The 15,446-nt window shown below is 49.5% G+C and overlaps 1 protein-coding gene across 1 annotated transcript; it reads right to left on the bottom strand.

Annotated features, from left to right (window-relative positions):
• Positions 1–11,620: 11,620 nt before the first annotated feature.
• LOC109773521 (subtilisin-like protease SBT1.4) lies at positions 11,621–14,536 on the bottom strand. The gene has a single exon (XM_020332212.3). The coding sequence runs from the start codon at positions 14,130–14,132 to the stop codon at positions 11,766–11,768; it is 2,367 nt and encodes a 788-aa protein (XP_020187801.1). The 5' UTR covers positions 14,133–14,536; the 3' UTR covers positions 11,621–11,765.
• Between the last annotated feature and the right edge of the window lie 910 nt (positions 14,537–15,446).

Here is a 15,446-nt window from a genome sequence, read left to right as displayed (position 1 = left end):
CTCAGCTGCTCCAAATTCTTCAACAGGACCCTCTCTGCTGAAGACAAAGACCACTGCTTGACGAGGTTCTCGCCCAAGTCCTCACAAGAAGCAGGTCGCCTTCCAAGTGCCGTCTGAAGAAGACGAAGCTGATGATGAAGAACTTGCTGAAATCATCAGAGATAGGCAAGTCAGGGCCGCTAGAGCCAAGGGCACAAATGTGCCTCTGCTTTTGGATCCAAAGTTGATCCTCGATTACATTGATCTCTGGCACAAGGACCCAAACACTCCTATGCCTGGCTTCAAGCTGACTCCTGGCCAAAATCATATGCTGACTGCCTTCATCCAAGAAGAGAAATGGAAATTTGAGAAGGCCAGGCAGATCAAGAAAGCGCAGTACAGGAAGGAGAAATTCCTGAAGAACAACGTTGTCTCTATGACAACTGATGATCTTGTGAAGATCCAGTCAGAAATCAAAGTCCTCAGCGATGATTTCAATGCTTACTATGCTGATTGGCAAGGAGCCAAGGTCAGGTTTGTTAAACTAACTGAGAAGTTCACCTCCAATGTCGCAGCCCCATCGCAACAAGAAATTCCTCAGACTGAAGCATTTGCTCAGCCAACTGAAGAACATGCCAGCACCGCTGATGACATTCAGGCTGCTGAAGAAAATGTGAGTTCCAGGGCTGATGACTGCATTCCAGTCGCTGATGAAATTGCTAGGGCATCCACTAGTGGTGCGCCTGAAGAAAATGAAGAGGTCAGGGCAACTACATCAGTTGTGCCTGAAGAAAATCAACCACATTCCTCTGCTCCTCCTGCGCCTACCCCAACTCCAATTCTTCCATCTGCATCAGATGTGAAGAAGACCAAGGCTGTAGAGCGTGCAGCAGTGAAGAAAAGGAAAGCATCAGCTTCACCAGATTCTTCAGCTCCGAAGATGATGAAGAAATTGACCAGCTCAGTTGCAAACCCCATTGATGTTGTTCCGATCTCAACCATGCCATCAAAGGACCTTGTTCCTTTTGATGAAGAATATGTGATCCCTAGCGGATCTGATGAAGAAAATCCTTCTGCTGCTTCGTCAGAGCAGATGGATGAAGAACTTGAAATGGATGAAATCCCTTCAACTCCAGCTGTTTCCTCGCCTATGCCTCAGTTTACTGCTGAAGAGGCCGGCGTTGAAGAAATAGAAGATGAAGACATGCACATTGGTTGTACCACACCAGTGATGATTGATGACTTTTGGGAGAGTCAGCACCCCAACTCTCCACTGTTCACACATTTACAGCAAATTCCTCAGTCCCCTGTTGCTACTGAAGTACAAATGGGATCTGAAGAACCTCGTGCAACCCCATCTGTCCATGAAGAAATTCCAGCCACTAGTGCTGAAGAAAATGTACATGAAGAATTGAAGACCCAGGCTGTCACTGGAGTAGAAGCTGAAATTCCTCAGCCTGAAGAACCTGAGATTGCGATTCCTGAGGTGATAATGCAATTGACTGACACTCCTCAGCCCAAGCCAAAGGATCCATTCTCAAAGAAGCAGAAATTCAAGGCTGATGATTTCTTTGGCGAGCATGTGTTCTTCACTGACTACAATCCCTATGATTCTGCTCATCTTAGAAGGAAGCGCTTTTGGACCGCCAGCCAGGCCAACTTCTATTCTTCACTACTTTTCAATAAGGACAAAGTCTTTGATCACGAGCATATTCCTCATGTGGACATGGAATCACGGCCATGCTTCACTCCTGTCCTCAGTGTGCTTCATGACACAGGCCTCCTCAACTTTTGCACAGACATAGTTGATTGGAATGAAGAACTCATTCTTCAATTCTACGCAACTTTGCACATCACAGGAGATCCTGACGATGTGAACTCCTGGGTTTTGGACTGGATGACTGAAAATACTCACTATAAGGCACCGGCCACTGAATTACTTCACGCCCTGCCCATCAGTCCTCCACCTGAAGGAGCTCGTTGCATGTACCAAGAGCCTGAGCTTACTGATCACTATATGCAAGTGCTGATGAAGCCATTGAAACCAGGTCAAGCCTCAAGGACAAAATTCCTCGTGAAGGAATTGCAGTATGTACCAAGGACAGTTTATCGCATTCTGACAAAGACTATGAGTCCAATCAAAGGCCACGACTCATCTGATGAGGAAATTGTTGGCATCATGAAGAATCTGGTTTTCAACATAATTCATGCATTCCTGCCAATTATCACGATTTCTTCATGAGGACTCTGGCAAATGTTGCACTTTCACCGTCTGAGCTGAAGCCTTATGCACCGTGGATTATGAGATTCATCAGAACAAGGTCTTCACTCAACTACAAAGCTGATACACTGAACCATTGCAGCTACTTGCCCCCGATTGAAGTCCTCAAACGAACATTTTCCTTAGTTGATGACAAGGGCAAGGCTTCTGCTGTTACAGATGAAGACATTCGACCATTGGATGGTCAATTTCGCAAGGTTGCATCTTATTCCACCAATGATTACTCTGCCACTCATGATTCTGCTGCCCATGCCTCCAAGCCAAATCCTCAAGCTACTGCTCCTCGTGTGATGAATGACCGTGAACTTCTGCTAAGTCTTCACCAGAAGGTGGATCGAAACCATAAATGGGTTAAGCGTCAGTTTGGTTCAATTCTTCACAACATGACTGCTACACATAATGCAGTGAAGAAAAACCATTACTACCTCCATGAAGTCTTCGGTCGCACCTGGGCTGTTCTGTCTCATATTTACAGCGAAGAAGATCTGAAGAACATGGGTCTCAAGGAGGACTTTGACCGGTCTGCACCTCCACCGAAGAAATACAAGAAGGTCAAGGTTCCTTCCTTGGTGGCCAGTTCCTATTCTTCATCGCGCGAAACTGATGAGTATGAAGACTTGGACGACACTGCGGCAGGCCCTACATCAACAAACGACCCCAACAACGCTGGCGCTCCTTCATCAACTTGATATTCTTCAGGGCGCGTTAGTCCTCATTTTCAAACCTTTTGGTCATTCGATGACAAAGGGGGAGAAATTTGAGTTAGTCTTCAAGCGGGTCTATCTTATATGGGCGTTTCTCTAAGTTACAACTCTCGTTCTTCTGATGACTTTGTTGGATCGAGTTGTAAACTTAAAACTCTATGGTGGCCTGATACTTTTGCTGTTTCGTCTGCATGCTTATTCCTCGTTAATGTTATTGCACGCATGCTGAATTACATCAGTCACCAGATTTCATCATGCATTTCAAATTCTTCATATATTATGTCAAATGCGTGTATGAATTACAAGATATAGGGGGAGATCTCCATGATTCAACTCTTCAAGTGTGCATTGCTTCAAAAGCAAATTCCTCACTATGCACATCTTCAGGGGGAGTTCTTCTATATCTTGCAATCAAATTCCTCAATATCAGTATTTACACTTCATATGTTTATCCCCGTTGAAAACTTAACCTATATTGTCATCAATCACCAAAAAGAGGGAGATTGTAAGTGCATCTAGTGCCCCTTAGTGATTTTGGTGTATTGAAGACTTATAGGTTAAGGGACTAATGTGTTTATGAGTGTACACAGGTCTATAAGTCTATGAGGAGTTTGATATTTACAGAGAAAGTCGACCCCTAAAAATGAAGTTCTTCGACTGAAGACTTTGGATTTCTGAAGACTTTCTGAAGACTTTGAAGGCGAAGAAATTGGTGTGACCTTGAAGACTTGGTATTCATTTGAGGAACATGAAGCGTGAAGACTTTTGTTTTCGTAGTTTCATTTTCTCTTTCTTGAGTCATAGGAAACACCGTACTGTTAAAGGGGGTCAAGGAAATACTAAGGAAAAATTTCCATGTGATGCTCAACTCAAAATCCTACACCTACCAATCCCTTCGAGTGAAGCCATTGGAAATCTCATACAGTTCAGTCATATTCTTCAGTGACAGACGAAGCTCTTCTGGTCTCTGAGGAATTTGTTCTGACTGAGGAGTTAGGAATTTGCCAGTGCGGATTGCCTACACAGTGAGGAACATGATAGCCCTGAGGAATTTGAGCCTCATATTTCCGACCATTGCTGTGCTACGCGCCAGCTGTCCCAAAATATCTTATCCACCTAACGGTCATATCATTGAAGGGCATTTATGTCTTATCGTGTTGGGCTGCTCCCTAGGATATAAATAGCCGGCCCCTACAACCACTAGCTGGCTGGCTGCTCCGAGAGAAACTGACATTTGTCATTTGAGAGCATCCCATCCTCCGAGGACTTTGAGCGAAAATCATCAAGTGAGGAAAACCCAAACCCAAACACCTACAAACCCAAAGTGATTGAGATTGATCCTGCGTGGATCCGACACTTGTTACCTTTGAAGACTGTGCTTCTTCCAGACGGTTAGGCATCATGGTCTAGAGCATCCAAGAGGAATTGTGGATCGTCGAGTGTCCGAGTTTGTGAAGGTTCGGAAGTCACCTGAAGACTTACCACGAGTGATTGGACGAGGTCTGTGTGACCTTAGTTCAAGGAGAATACGGTGAGGACTGTGTGTCCGGGACTGTGTGTCCTCAAGTTTAAATACCTAGCCGCTCCAACCAGATGTACAACTGAGACAGCAGTTGGAACTGGTCTACCAAATCGTTGTCTTCACCAAGCTTACTGGTTCTATTTCCTCAACTCTTTCATTTCCTCATTACTTTGTTGTGTGCTTGTCATATCTGTGTTTGAAGACTTTGACTGAAGACTTTCTCAATTTACTCAATTCAATTTCTTCAGTCTGTTTGTCTTCATCCTATGCTATCCTGTGTTTACGCTTTCTGTACTCTGTGTTTGTCTTCATTTCATCATGATGACCATGCCTATGTTCTGCTATGCTTACTCTCGAGTACTTATTTTGTTGCAAGTAGTTCTTCGCTAAGGAATTTCCTCACCCGCAAATTCCTCAGTGAAGAATTCATAAAAATCGCCTATTCACCCCCCTCTAGTCGATATAACGCACTTTTAGTTCTTATTTGTTTGTGTAGGTGTGTGGGACTTGAGCGTGGCCTCCTACTGGATTGATACCTTGGTTCTCAAAAACTGAGGGAAATACTTACGCTATTTGCTGCATCACCCTTTCCTCTTCAAGGGAAAACCAACGCAGTGCTCAAGAGATAGCACGGTCCTTCCTGGCATCCGAGATTAGCTGTATTGCATTCGCACTATCCGTCTCAACTAGGATATCTGATTTAGTCCAGTTGAGAGCCAGTGTAATTCCTTCATGGATCGCTGCTAGTTCGGCTTCCAGTGCATCTGCACAGTTTCCAAGCCATCTAATTGCAGCAAGCATTACAGCCCCCAGTGGTCACGAAGAATCATCCCTGCTCCTGCAGTACCATCCGTTGGTTGGAAGGATCCGTCGACATTGAGTTTTGCACAGCCAACCACCGGCGGTGTCCACCGTTCCACATGTGATATGGGGTTGTACTTCCGCACAGGCTCACCAAATTAGTCCACAACCTGCTTACCTTTGACGGGGTCTGCATCTGGATACTATTGTGGAGACAAGAGAGATGTGACATAGCTGGCAAGGAACCGACAAGACGCCTCGATTGGAACCGTCGGCTTCTCATGTGTAACCTCGTAATGTCGCTTAACTACGTCAGTATTTCCCCAAAGAAGAAGGGATGATGCAACACAACTTCGGTAGGTATTTCCCTCAGTTATGAAACCAAGATTATCAAACCAGTAGGAGAACCAAGCAGCACTATGTAAACGGTACCTGCACACAAATAATAGATAATTGCAACCCGACGTGTAAAAGGGGTTGTCAATCCCTTTCGGGTAACGGTGCCAGAAATTCTCACGTTGATGGAATAAAATTGTGGTAGATTGATAGATGCAAATAACGGCAAATAAAACTCAGCGAGGTATTTTTGGGTTTTTGATAATATAGATCTGAAAATAAAATATGCAAATAAATAAAAAGGCAAATAGCAATATAGATCTGAAAATATATGATGAGAAAATAAACCCGGGGTCGTAGATTTCACTAGTGGCTTCTCTCAAGAAAATAGCATACGGTGTGTAAACAAATTACTGTTGGGCAATTGATAGAACTTCAAATAATTATGACAATATCCAGGAAATGACCATTATATAGGCATCATGTCCAAGATTAGTAGACCGACTCCTGCCTGCATCTACTACTATTACTCCACACATCGACCGCTATCCAGCATGCATCTAGTGTATTAAGTTCATGGAGAAACAAAGCAATGCCATAAGAACGTGACATGATGTAGACAAGATCTATTCTTGTAGGAATAGACCCCATCTTGTTATCCTTAATGGAAATGATCAATACGTGTCTTGCTGCCCCTTCTGTCACTGGGAAAGAACACCGCTCGACCGAACCCATCACAAAGCACCTCTTGCCATGGCAAGAAAAATCGATCTAGTTGGCCTAACTAAACCAAAGATTCGAAGAAGAAATACGAGGCTATAAGTAATCATGCATATAAGAGATCAAAAGAAGACTCACATAACTTCCATGGATAAAATAGATCTGGTCATAAACTCAAAGTTCATCGGGTCCCAACAAACACACCGCAAAAAGAGTTACATCAAATAGATCTCCAAGAGACCATTGTATTGAGAATCAAAAGAGAGAGAGGAAGCCATCTAGCTACTAACTACGGACCCGTAGGTCTACAATGAACTACTCACGCATCGTCGGAGAGGCACCACTGAGGATGATGAACCCCTCCGTGATGGTGTCTAGATTGGATCTGGTGGTTCTGGAACTTGCGGCGGTTGGAATTGTGTTTCGTCGACTCCCTTAGTCTTTTTGGATTTTCGGGGTATTTATAGAGCAAAGAGGCGGTGCAGGAGGCGGCCGAGGTGGGCACAACCCACCAGGGCGCGCCCAGGTGGGTTGTCCTCCCCTCGGAGCCCCCCTGTAGTACTTCTTTGGCCCAACAGGTGTCTTCTGGTCCAAAAAACATCTCCAAAAAGCTTCGCTGCGTTTGGATTCCGTTTGGTATTGATTTTCTGCAAAGTAAAAAACAAGCAAAAAACAGCAACTGGCACTGGCACTATGTCAATAGGTTAGTCCCAAAAAATGATATAAAGTTTCTATAAAATGATTGTAAAACATTCAAGAATGATAATATAACAGCATGGAACTAGCAAAATTATAGATATGTTGGAGACGTATCACCTCGTTTCTTGCATACCAAGCTCGCGAGAGAATCATTAATACCATCATTCGCTGGGTCTCATTCAGCTTTTTCAGGAGTCTGAATATCCACTCCGGCTCCGTATCTTGCAAAGCTTCCTCACCTAGAATGTCCCATATCTCTCTCATAGCATTCCATAGGCCGGCGACATGGGGGCAACAAACAAGGGCACGATGTGTGTCCTCCATAGCATGTCCACATATGGTGCATGCTTCGTCATCCTGCATGTGCTTAGATTTTTTAGTCGCTTCGGTTGCCAGAGCTTCATGTGCAGCTTTCCATGCAAAAATGTGCACCTTAGGCGGCGCTTGATTCCTCCAGATTAAGTCCCACACGAGTTGTTGGCCATCCGGACATACACTGGAAGAACCAAGGTCACTTGCATTCATTTTCTCCTATAAGCCAAGGGAGTACGCACTCTTTACAGAGAAGTGGCCTTTTTTGTCCGGGAACCAAGCCACGAAGTCTGTCTCCAATCTCTGTGATCGTTTAATTTTCACAATCTCCTCAATATCAGCTTGGTGGAAATATTGATGTAGGAGTGTTGTATTCCAAGTTCCATCAGTACGCAGCAGTTCAGCAACCCCTTTGAGGTGACATCGACCCCTCAAAGTGATGAGCCGACAAGAAGGACCACGGGGGATCCATGGGTCTCTCCATATCCGGACTTCTGCTCCATTTCCTATGCGCCATACAATTCCTTTCTTAAGTAGTTCGAGTCCATACTCAATTGCTTTCCAGGTTGACAAAGCATTGCCTGTGAAGACCGTGTCTATAAGCACCCCATTGGGATAATATTTGGCCATGAGTACTTGGGCGCAGAGGCTATCAGGATATTCAATTAACCTCCAGGCTTGCTTAGCCAAAAGGGCCTGATTGAACAATTGTAAATCTCAGAAGCCCATACCACCACATCTTTTTGGCTGATCATACAATCCCATGAGATCCAGTGTGTGCGTCGCTGATGCTTGCTAGCACCCCACCAAAAATCTCTTATCATTTTCATAAGATCTTCACACAGCCCATCAGGTAGCCTGAAAACACCCATAAGGAAGGTTGGCAAGGATTGCGCTACTGCCTTAATGAGAGTTTCTTTGCCGCCACTGGAATATGAACTGCTTGTGTGACCCTCTGGGGTAGAGAGACCAAAATATTTGGGTTCGAACTCTGCTTGTGTGACATACAACACAGCCTTGACTTCCTCTTGTACCTCAGTCGGGCAAGTCTTACCTAGCATCAGAGATCATTTATCAACATTTACCAGCTGGCCGGTACCCTATGCGTATGTATTGATTACATGTTGTACCCTCCGAGCTTGCTCAATTTCTGCTTTGAAGAATAACATCGTGTCATTCGCAAATAACATATGCGAGATACCAGGGGCTCGACGACATATCCTCAGGGGCTCAATCCGGTTGTTATTGATCTCCTTCTAAAGCAACACTAAGAGGCCATCTGTGACAAACAAAAAAAGAAATGGCGACAAGGGGTCGCCTTGGCGGAGAACATGGGATGGAGTAAACTAATCCAGCAAGGTTCCATTAAATTTAACTAAGTAGCTCATCGTGGTCACACATGACATGATCCAGCTAATCCACCGGTGAGAGAAACCTAAGCCTTTCATCGCTTTCTCAAGAAACTCCCAGTCCACACGGTCATACGCCTTCGAGAGGTCAATTTTGTATGCACAAAAATTCTTCCCCAGATTTGTATTCTGCTCGGAAATGAAAGCGCACAAAGGCCACGAGCGCATTATCAGTGATAAGCCTCCCAGGGATGAACGCACTCTGGTTTACTAAGATTATATCATCTAGGAAGAGCCTTAGTCTGTTTGCTAAACATTTCGCAATCACCTTGTATAGCACTGTGCACAAACTAATGGGCCGGAACTCTCACAAATTTGATGGCTGGTCCACTTTGGGAATGAGGATAATTGCAGTATGATTGATGTTAGCTGGCATGTTACCTGTAGCAAAAATAACTTGACACCAGCGATAACTTCCGCTTTTATTGTCCCCCGGTTTCTCTAATAAAACCTGGCCGGAAACCCGTCAGTACCTGGAGCCTTCAAAGGGCCAATCTGGAACAGGGCATCGGATATTTGTTTGTCAGAGAATGCTTTACAAAGGGCTTCATTCATATCCTCAGAGACCTTTTTCTCAAACAAGTTAACAATATCACTTGGATTCAAATTAGGATCCTGTGAGAAGAGGTCCTAAAAAAATTGAGTGGTCATCCTTCCCAGCTCGGTCTGAGAGGAGACCCAACTTCCATCAGCCTTTTGAAGTTTAATAGTTTTGTTCTTTTTTGCACGCCAAACAGCTTTCCGATGGAAGAACTTCGTGTTTCGATCCCCCTCTTTCAGCCAACTAACTTTGGACCATTGTAACCATAGCATTTCCTCCTTATATAGGAGTTCATTTAATTTGTCTGAAATCTATCTCACCTCCTTACTGTCCGCCCCATGCAGCAACAGATTGTTTAGTTCAGACCGAACCGCTTCAAGTTCACGGAGGATGTTCCCAAACTTGCGGCTGCTCCATGCTTGTAAAGACCGCATCACACTTCCTAAGGAGAGCTGGATAGCACCCAGGTCACTCCTGTCACCCGCTGCTGCCCAAGCTTGTTCAATGATTTCGGGAAGATCAGACGCTCTTTCCCAAAACAGCTCATATTGCCTACATCTCTTCTTATTCTGGGCTGGTTGTTCTGCTTTGAGACGGACAAGCAACACACAATGGTCCGAACAAGAGGAAACTATGTGATCAACTGATGCATCTTGGAACATATCCCTCCAGTTATTGTTCGCCACCACGCGATCGAGTCCGACCTTGACATTCTTTCTCCCTCCCCTTTTATTGTCAAAAGTGAATGGTACTCCTCTGAATCCTAGGTCGGTCAACTCACACCCATCCAAGGCATCTCTGAATGCCCCCATTTTCCATTCAGCATGACGGTTCAACGAGAAGTGTTCGAACTACCACAATGCTTCATTGAAATCTCCCATCACTGTCCAAGGGAGGACAGATTTAGCTTTGAGTTGACGGAGAGTATCCCACATGAGATGTCCATTTTCTACTTTCGGCTCCCCATATACACAAGTTAATCTCCATGAAGCAGTACCACCAATATGTGCATCGATGTATCGTTCGTTAAGATCTTGTATTTCGACATGCATCTTCTCATCCCAGAAGAGGGCCAGCCCTCCACTGAAACCTTCACTACTGACTCCGACAAAACCTCTCAGCCCAAGTCTGCCACACAAGCGTCTGACCTTCTCCTTGTTTTGTCTCGTTTCACACAAGAATATGAACTAAGGACGATGTATTTGATTGAGTGACACAAGGTCACGAATCGTCCTGGAACCCCCCATTCCGCTGCAGTTCCATGTCAAACAAAACATTCCTTCTGGCGTCCCAGTTTTATGCACTAGCGACAGGAGATTGGAACTAGGATTCCTGACAGGGCCGCCAGGATCGAACCGTTCCCCAGTTGGATCGAGAGTGCTAATTCGATCCCCTCCCAGAACTGTTCCTTCTGCAAATCTGCTTCCATATGATTGGGATTCTGGTCTCCCGTTCACAACAACAGGTTCTAGCGAAGGATTTTCCAATCTCCCAGACATGGCGGACGAGGCCGCAGAGGCGGACAGAGGGCGGACGAAGCCGCAGAGATGGACGAGGCCGCACGGGCGGACGGAGCCACAGAGGCGGACGAGGCCGCATGGGCGGACGGAGCCGCAACATATCCGCCCCGGGGGTGGAATCCCCGAGCGGCGCTGGCGCCGTCCTCGCCGACGGAGGACGTGCGTGGTGGCGGCGGCGGCGGCTGGGCGTCACCCCTTTTTCGCCACACCCTACCGAGAGTTGGACGCATATCTCTATCCCCATATTGTTTTAAGTACCATGTTGGATGAAATTCCTGTTGTAGCCTAATAAAGTGGAAGGTTGAATCTCAATATAAAAAGCTACAAAATAAAAAAGATGGCCTTTGTATAGAATAATTTAAAAAACAGCATGTGCCACGTATAGCCTCGGAAACAAGTTACTTCATTTTTTTACACGCAATCTGATATGGTGAATTGTGATTGGCAATAGGGGATGGAGAGGTCCACCGTAGTTGAATTTCAGGGGAGAGAGAGTATCCTCCGTCTTATAATAAGTGTCTCGACTTTAATTTAATTTTCGTACAAAATTGTATTAAGGTCGAGACACTTATTTTGAAACGGAGGAAGTAGTTTTGTAAAATCTTTGTAGGTCTAGCATTATTAATCGGTTAACATGGTCGAAAGGGGGTGAAGCATCGGAAACAAGTTCATAAATACCCATCATGAAATTTGGTCCAAGTATAAAGAAAGTGGATGCAAGGTCCACACCGGTATTTTTCTTCTCTCTTGTGGCATGTAGTGTATATCGTCCTCTGCACCGTGGTGCTGAGCGGAATAAACAACTTCGAGCACGAGATTGTATTAGATTATGATCCAAGATAAATTATTCCAGAGTTAATAATGGAGTAAACATTCACATTCACAGGCGCGCGCAGAGTAAACTCAAACAATCGAGTGGCACCAGCATCCCTACCACATCTCTACATGGACGCCGCTCCGGCGCTCTCCGGCCACGTCACGGCGATGGGGCTCGTGACATTGTGCTTGCCGTCGCTCCACGTGACGGACCCGAACGAGTACTTGGCGTCCACGATCACCGGGTTGCCGGACACGGCGAGGGTGATCTCGTACGCCAGGCTCCGGTGCTCCTCGTCGAACACCAGCTTGGCCGGCGTCACCTTGGCGTCCACGCCGGCAGGGCTCTCGACCTTGGCCTCGTAGACCGCGCTGGCGTCGCTGCCGACGTTGCGCACCACCCGGTGGTAGGTGACGGAGTCCTTGTACGACGAGAAGACGGCCGCGAAGGCCGGGTAGTTGAGGTCGCCGGAGCGGGCCGGCTTCTTCGAGCAGTCGGCGACGGAGCCGTCCCTGGTGAAGACGGCGATCTGGGCTGGCGTGTAGCCGAGCGCGCAGAGGAAGCCGATGTAGTCGGCGGTGTCCGCGTCGTACACCAGGCCGGGATTGAGGGCGCTGATGGGGTCCACGTGCCCGGCGCCGCGCACGAACGGCGTGGACTCTGTGCCGGTGGCCAGGTCCTTGATGATCTCGCCGGAGTTGTCCATGTTGTATGCCGTGGTCATGAGCGCCGACTTGACCGCCGTGGGGCTCCAGTCCGGGTGCGCCTGCCGGAGCAGCGCCGCGAGGCCGCTCACGTGCGGGCACGACATGGACGTCCCCGAGATGATGTTGAACGGGACGCGCCTCGGGTCGATGTCGAGGTCGGTGGGGGAGGCCTCGCCGGTCCAGGCCGCGAGTATGTTGACGCCGGGGGCTGTGACGTCGGGCTTGAGGATCTCCGGCGCGCGGGAGTTGGGGCCGCGGCTCGAGAACGACGCGACGCGCGGCGCGGACGGCGACTTCCCGATGACCGTGCCGTGGAAGACGATGGTCGCCGTCGGGGACGGGTCTGTCTTGACGTAGTGCCTGATCTTGTCGCCGAACTTCTGCCCCACCATTGTCGACGGGATGAGGTGGGGGTCGGCGATGAGCTCCTCGCCGCTCTCCTCCGTGTTGGCGAGAATCATGCCGATTCCGCCGGCCTTCCCGACGGCCGCGCCCTTCTCGACACGGGCGTTGACTCCGCGCTCACAGAGGACGATCTTTCCGGCGACCTTGTCCTTGTCAAGCTCGCCGATGAGGCAAAGCCGGGATCCACAGTCCGCGGCGTACACGAGGGGCAGCTTCGTGGAGTTTAAGGGATCCCCGGCGTACAGTGACACGCCGCCGTACACACTGCCGTCGCCGAGCACCGCGTCGGCGGGGAACTCACGGTCGACGGTGGACGCGCCGACGGTCAGTATCCACGGCGCGATGTTGCTCGCGGTGTACTCTCCGGGGCCGGAGTTGCCCGCGGAGGCGGAGACGACGATGCCCTTCTTCACTGCCCCGAAGGCGCCGATGGCGATGGAGTCCTCGTAGAAGTCTGCGGCGTAGGTGGAGCCGACGGAGAGCGAGATGACGTTGACGCCGTCGCCGACGGCCTCGTCGAACGCCGCGAGTATGTCGGAGTCGAAGCAGCCGGACTTCCAGCAGATCTTGTACGCGGCGATGCGCGCGGTGGGGGCCATGCCGACGGCCCTCCCGCGCGCGTACTGGTAGAACCCGGCGCCGTCCACCGGCGACCCGGCGGCCGTGGAAGCGGTGTGGGTGCCGTGGCCCTCTGTGTCCAGCGGCGACTTGGACTCTAGCGTCTCGTTGATGGGGTGCCCGAGGCCCTCCTCGTAGCCCTTGTAAAAGAACTTGGCGCCGATGAGCTTGCTGTTGCAGAAGGCGGAGGCGTTGAACTTGGCGGCCGAGACGCAGCCGCCGGAGAAGGAGGAGGGCGGGGGGCCGAGCCCGTCGCCGACGGGCTTGAAGGAGCTGCGGTTGAGCGGGTAGATCCCGGTGTCGAGCACGCCCACCACGACGTCCGACACGGCGCCGGAGCCGGACGCGGCAGGGAGGACCCCGGCCGCGCTGTTGAGGTGGAGGAACTCCGGGGTGTGGGTGGTGTGGAGCTGGCGCGCCTGGTCGCGGTGCACGGCCAGCACGCCCGGCTGGGCCGCGACGTGCGCCGCCTGTGCCTCGGTGAGCCGCGCGGCCACGCCCGTGGTGGCGCGCGCGTAGGTGTAGAGCAGGCGCGGCCGCGGCGCGCTCAGGCGGCGCGGGAGGCCGAGGAGGGGGCCGAGCAGCGCGTTGCGGCCGCCGCGCGCTGGGGAGAGGGACAGGGCCGGGTGATCGGGCGCGAGGTGCACGATGTACGTGGACTGCGGCTGGGCGCGCGGCGACGCCTCGGCCACTGCGGCAGCGGCGACGAAGAGCAGGACGAGGCACGGGAGTAGGAGCTGCTTGCGGCTCGCCATGGCCATGGCGCCGGAGGAGATGGATTGGTCAATGCGAGGCGATGAGGATGGTGATGAGGCTGGTGGTGGTGGGATCCAATCGGCGGCGTCGCGGCGATTAAAGGAGGGAGGCGGGCCCGTGTGGAGGGTGGGGTGTGCGGTCGTGTGGATCTTGGATTCGCGGCTCAGCTCCGGATTGGAGATCTTCTGGTTGCGTGGCAGAGTATGGTTCTGTTTGGTTTTCCGTGGAGATTCTGGTGCCTACGCCGCCACCATCATCTGCCTCGGCTAGCTGAGGTATCGTGGACTCCGTTTGTTTGCTCGCTCGTGCGTGCTCCAGCATGCCGGCGATACGGCGCCTTTTATAATGCGGGGTCGCTACTGGTGATGGACTCTGTAGTAGGAGCAGCAGTTGCGTGCGTGTTTTGTTGAGCACAGGTGGACGTACCAAGGTGAGTAGAGTGGTGATTTGTGTTGGCAAGCAACGGAGAGACAAAACCGCAGATTCCCCGGGTGATGGCGAGAGGCCAACCTACTTAATTACTAACAGTCTTGCTAACTCTCCAAAAAAAGTTTTGCTAACTCTCAGTCAACTGAGATAAGTCTCGTTTGATGTTATATTCGTGAGATCTTACATTAAAATCCATGAAAAAAATTCTTATCGGTTTACTTTTTCTTTCTTGCATGTTATATGTCACTTGACTGAGACCTAGCTACATCCAATTATGATTATTATCAGACGATCCAATTTGGTGCTACTGGTGCTAAGAGCATCTACGACCGAGCGATCCATATCCACCATAAACGGCCAGCGGTGAGCCCGGTCACTAGTCAAACCGAAAAATGCCACCCAACTGGCCTCTTCAACCCAAACGTCGGGGCTGACCTGCAATTCACATACTTAAGAGCATCTACGACCGAGCGATCCATATCCACCATAAACGGCCAGCGGTGAGCCCGGTCACTGGTCAAACCGAAAAATGCCACCCAACTGGCCTCTTCAACCCAAACGTCCGGGCTGACCTGCAATTCACATACTTAGCTCATACGGGGGCTGATATGGTGTCCCGGACGCGTCTGGACACCGCTGCCATGTTCGACTAGGCCCACACCGTCCCCACACCTGTCCTCATTAAACCCTAGCCGGGCGATCGAACCTTAGTCATCCACACTCTCTCAATCACTCCCATACTCTCTCCTTCCTCAGCGGGTCCAACAACGGTTCCGAGGAAATTGACTCGGCCAAGCTCACCGCGGACTCGTCGAGCTTGTGTGCACCGGACGATGAGGAGCTAGTGCTTTTGCATTGTTGTGTGCTGCTCGCGAATGGATTGAGGCTGC

The sequence above is a fragment of the Aegilops tauschii genome, chromosome 6 (genome assembly GCF_002575655.3).
Source record: "Aegilops tauschii subsp. strangulata cultivar AL8/78 chromosome 6, Aet v6.0, whole genome shotgun sequence".
NCBI lineage: Eukaryota > Viridiplantae > Streptophyta > Magnoliopsida > Poales > Poaceae > Aegilops > Aegilops tauschii.
Note: the sequence above shows the minus strand (reverse complement) of the source record. Positions and strands in the feature narration are given on the sequence as shown.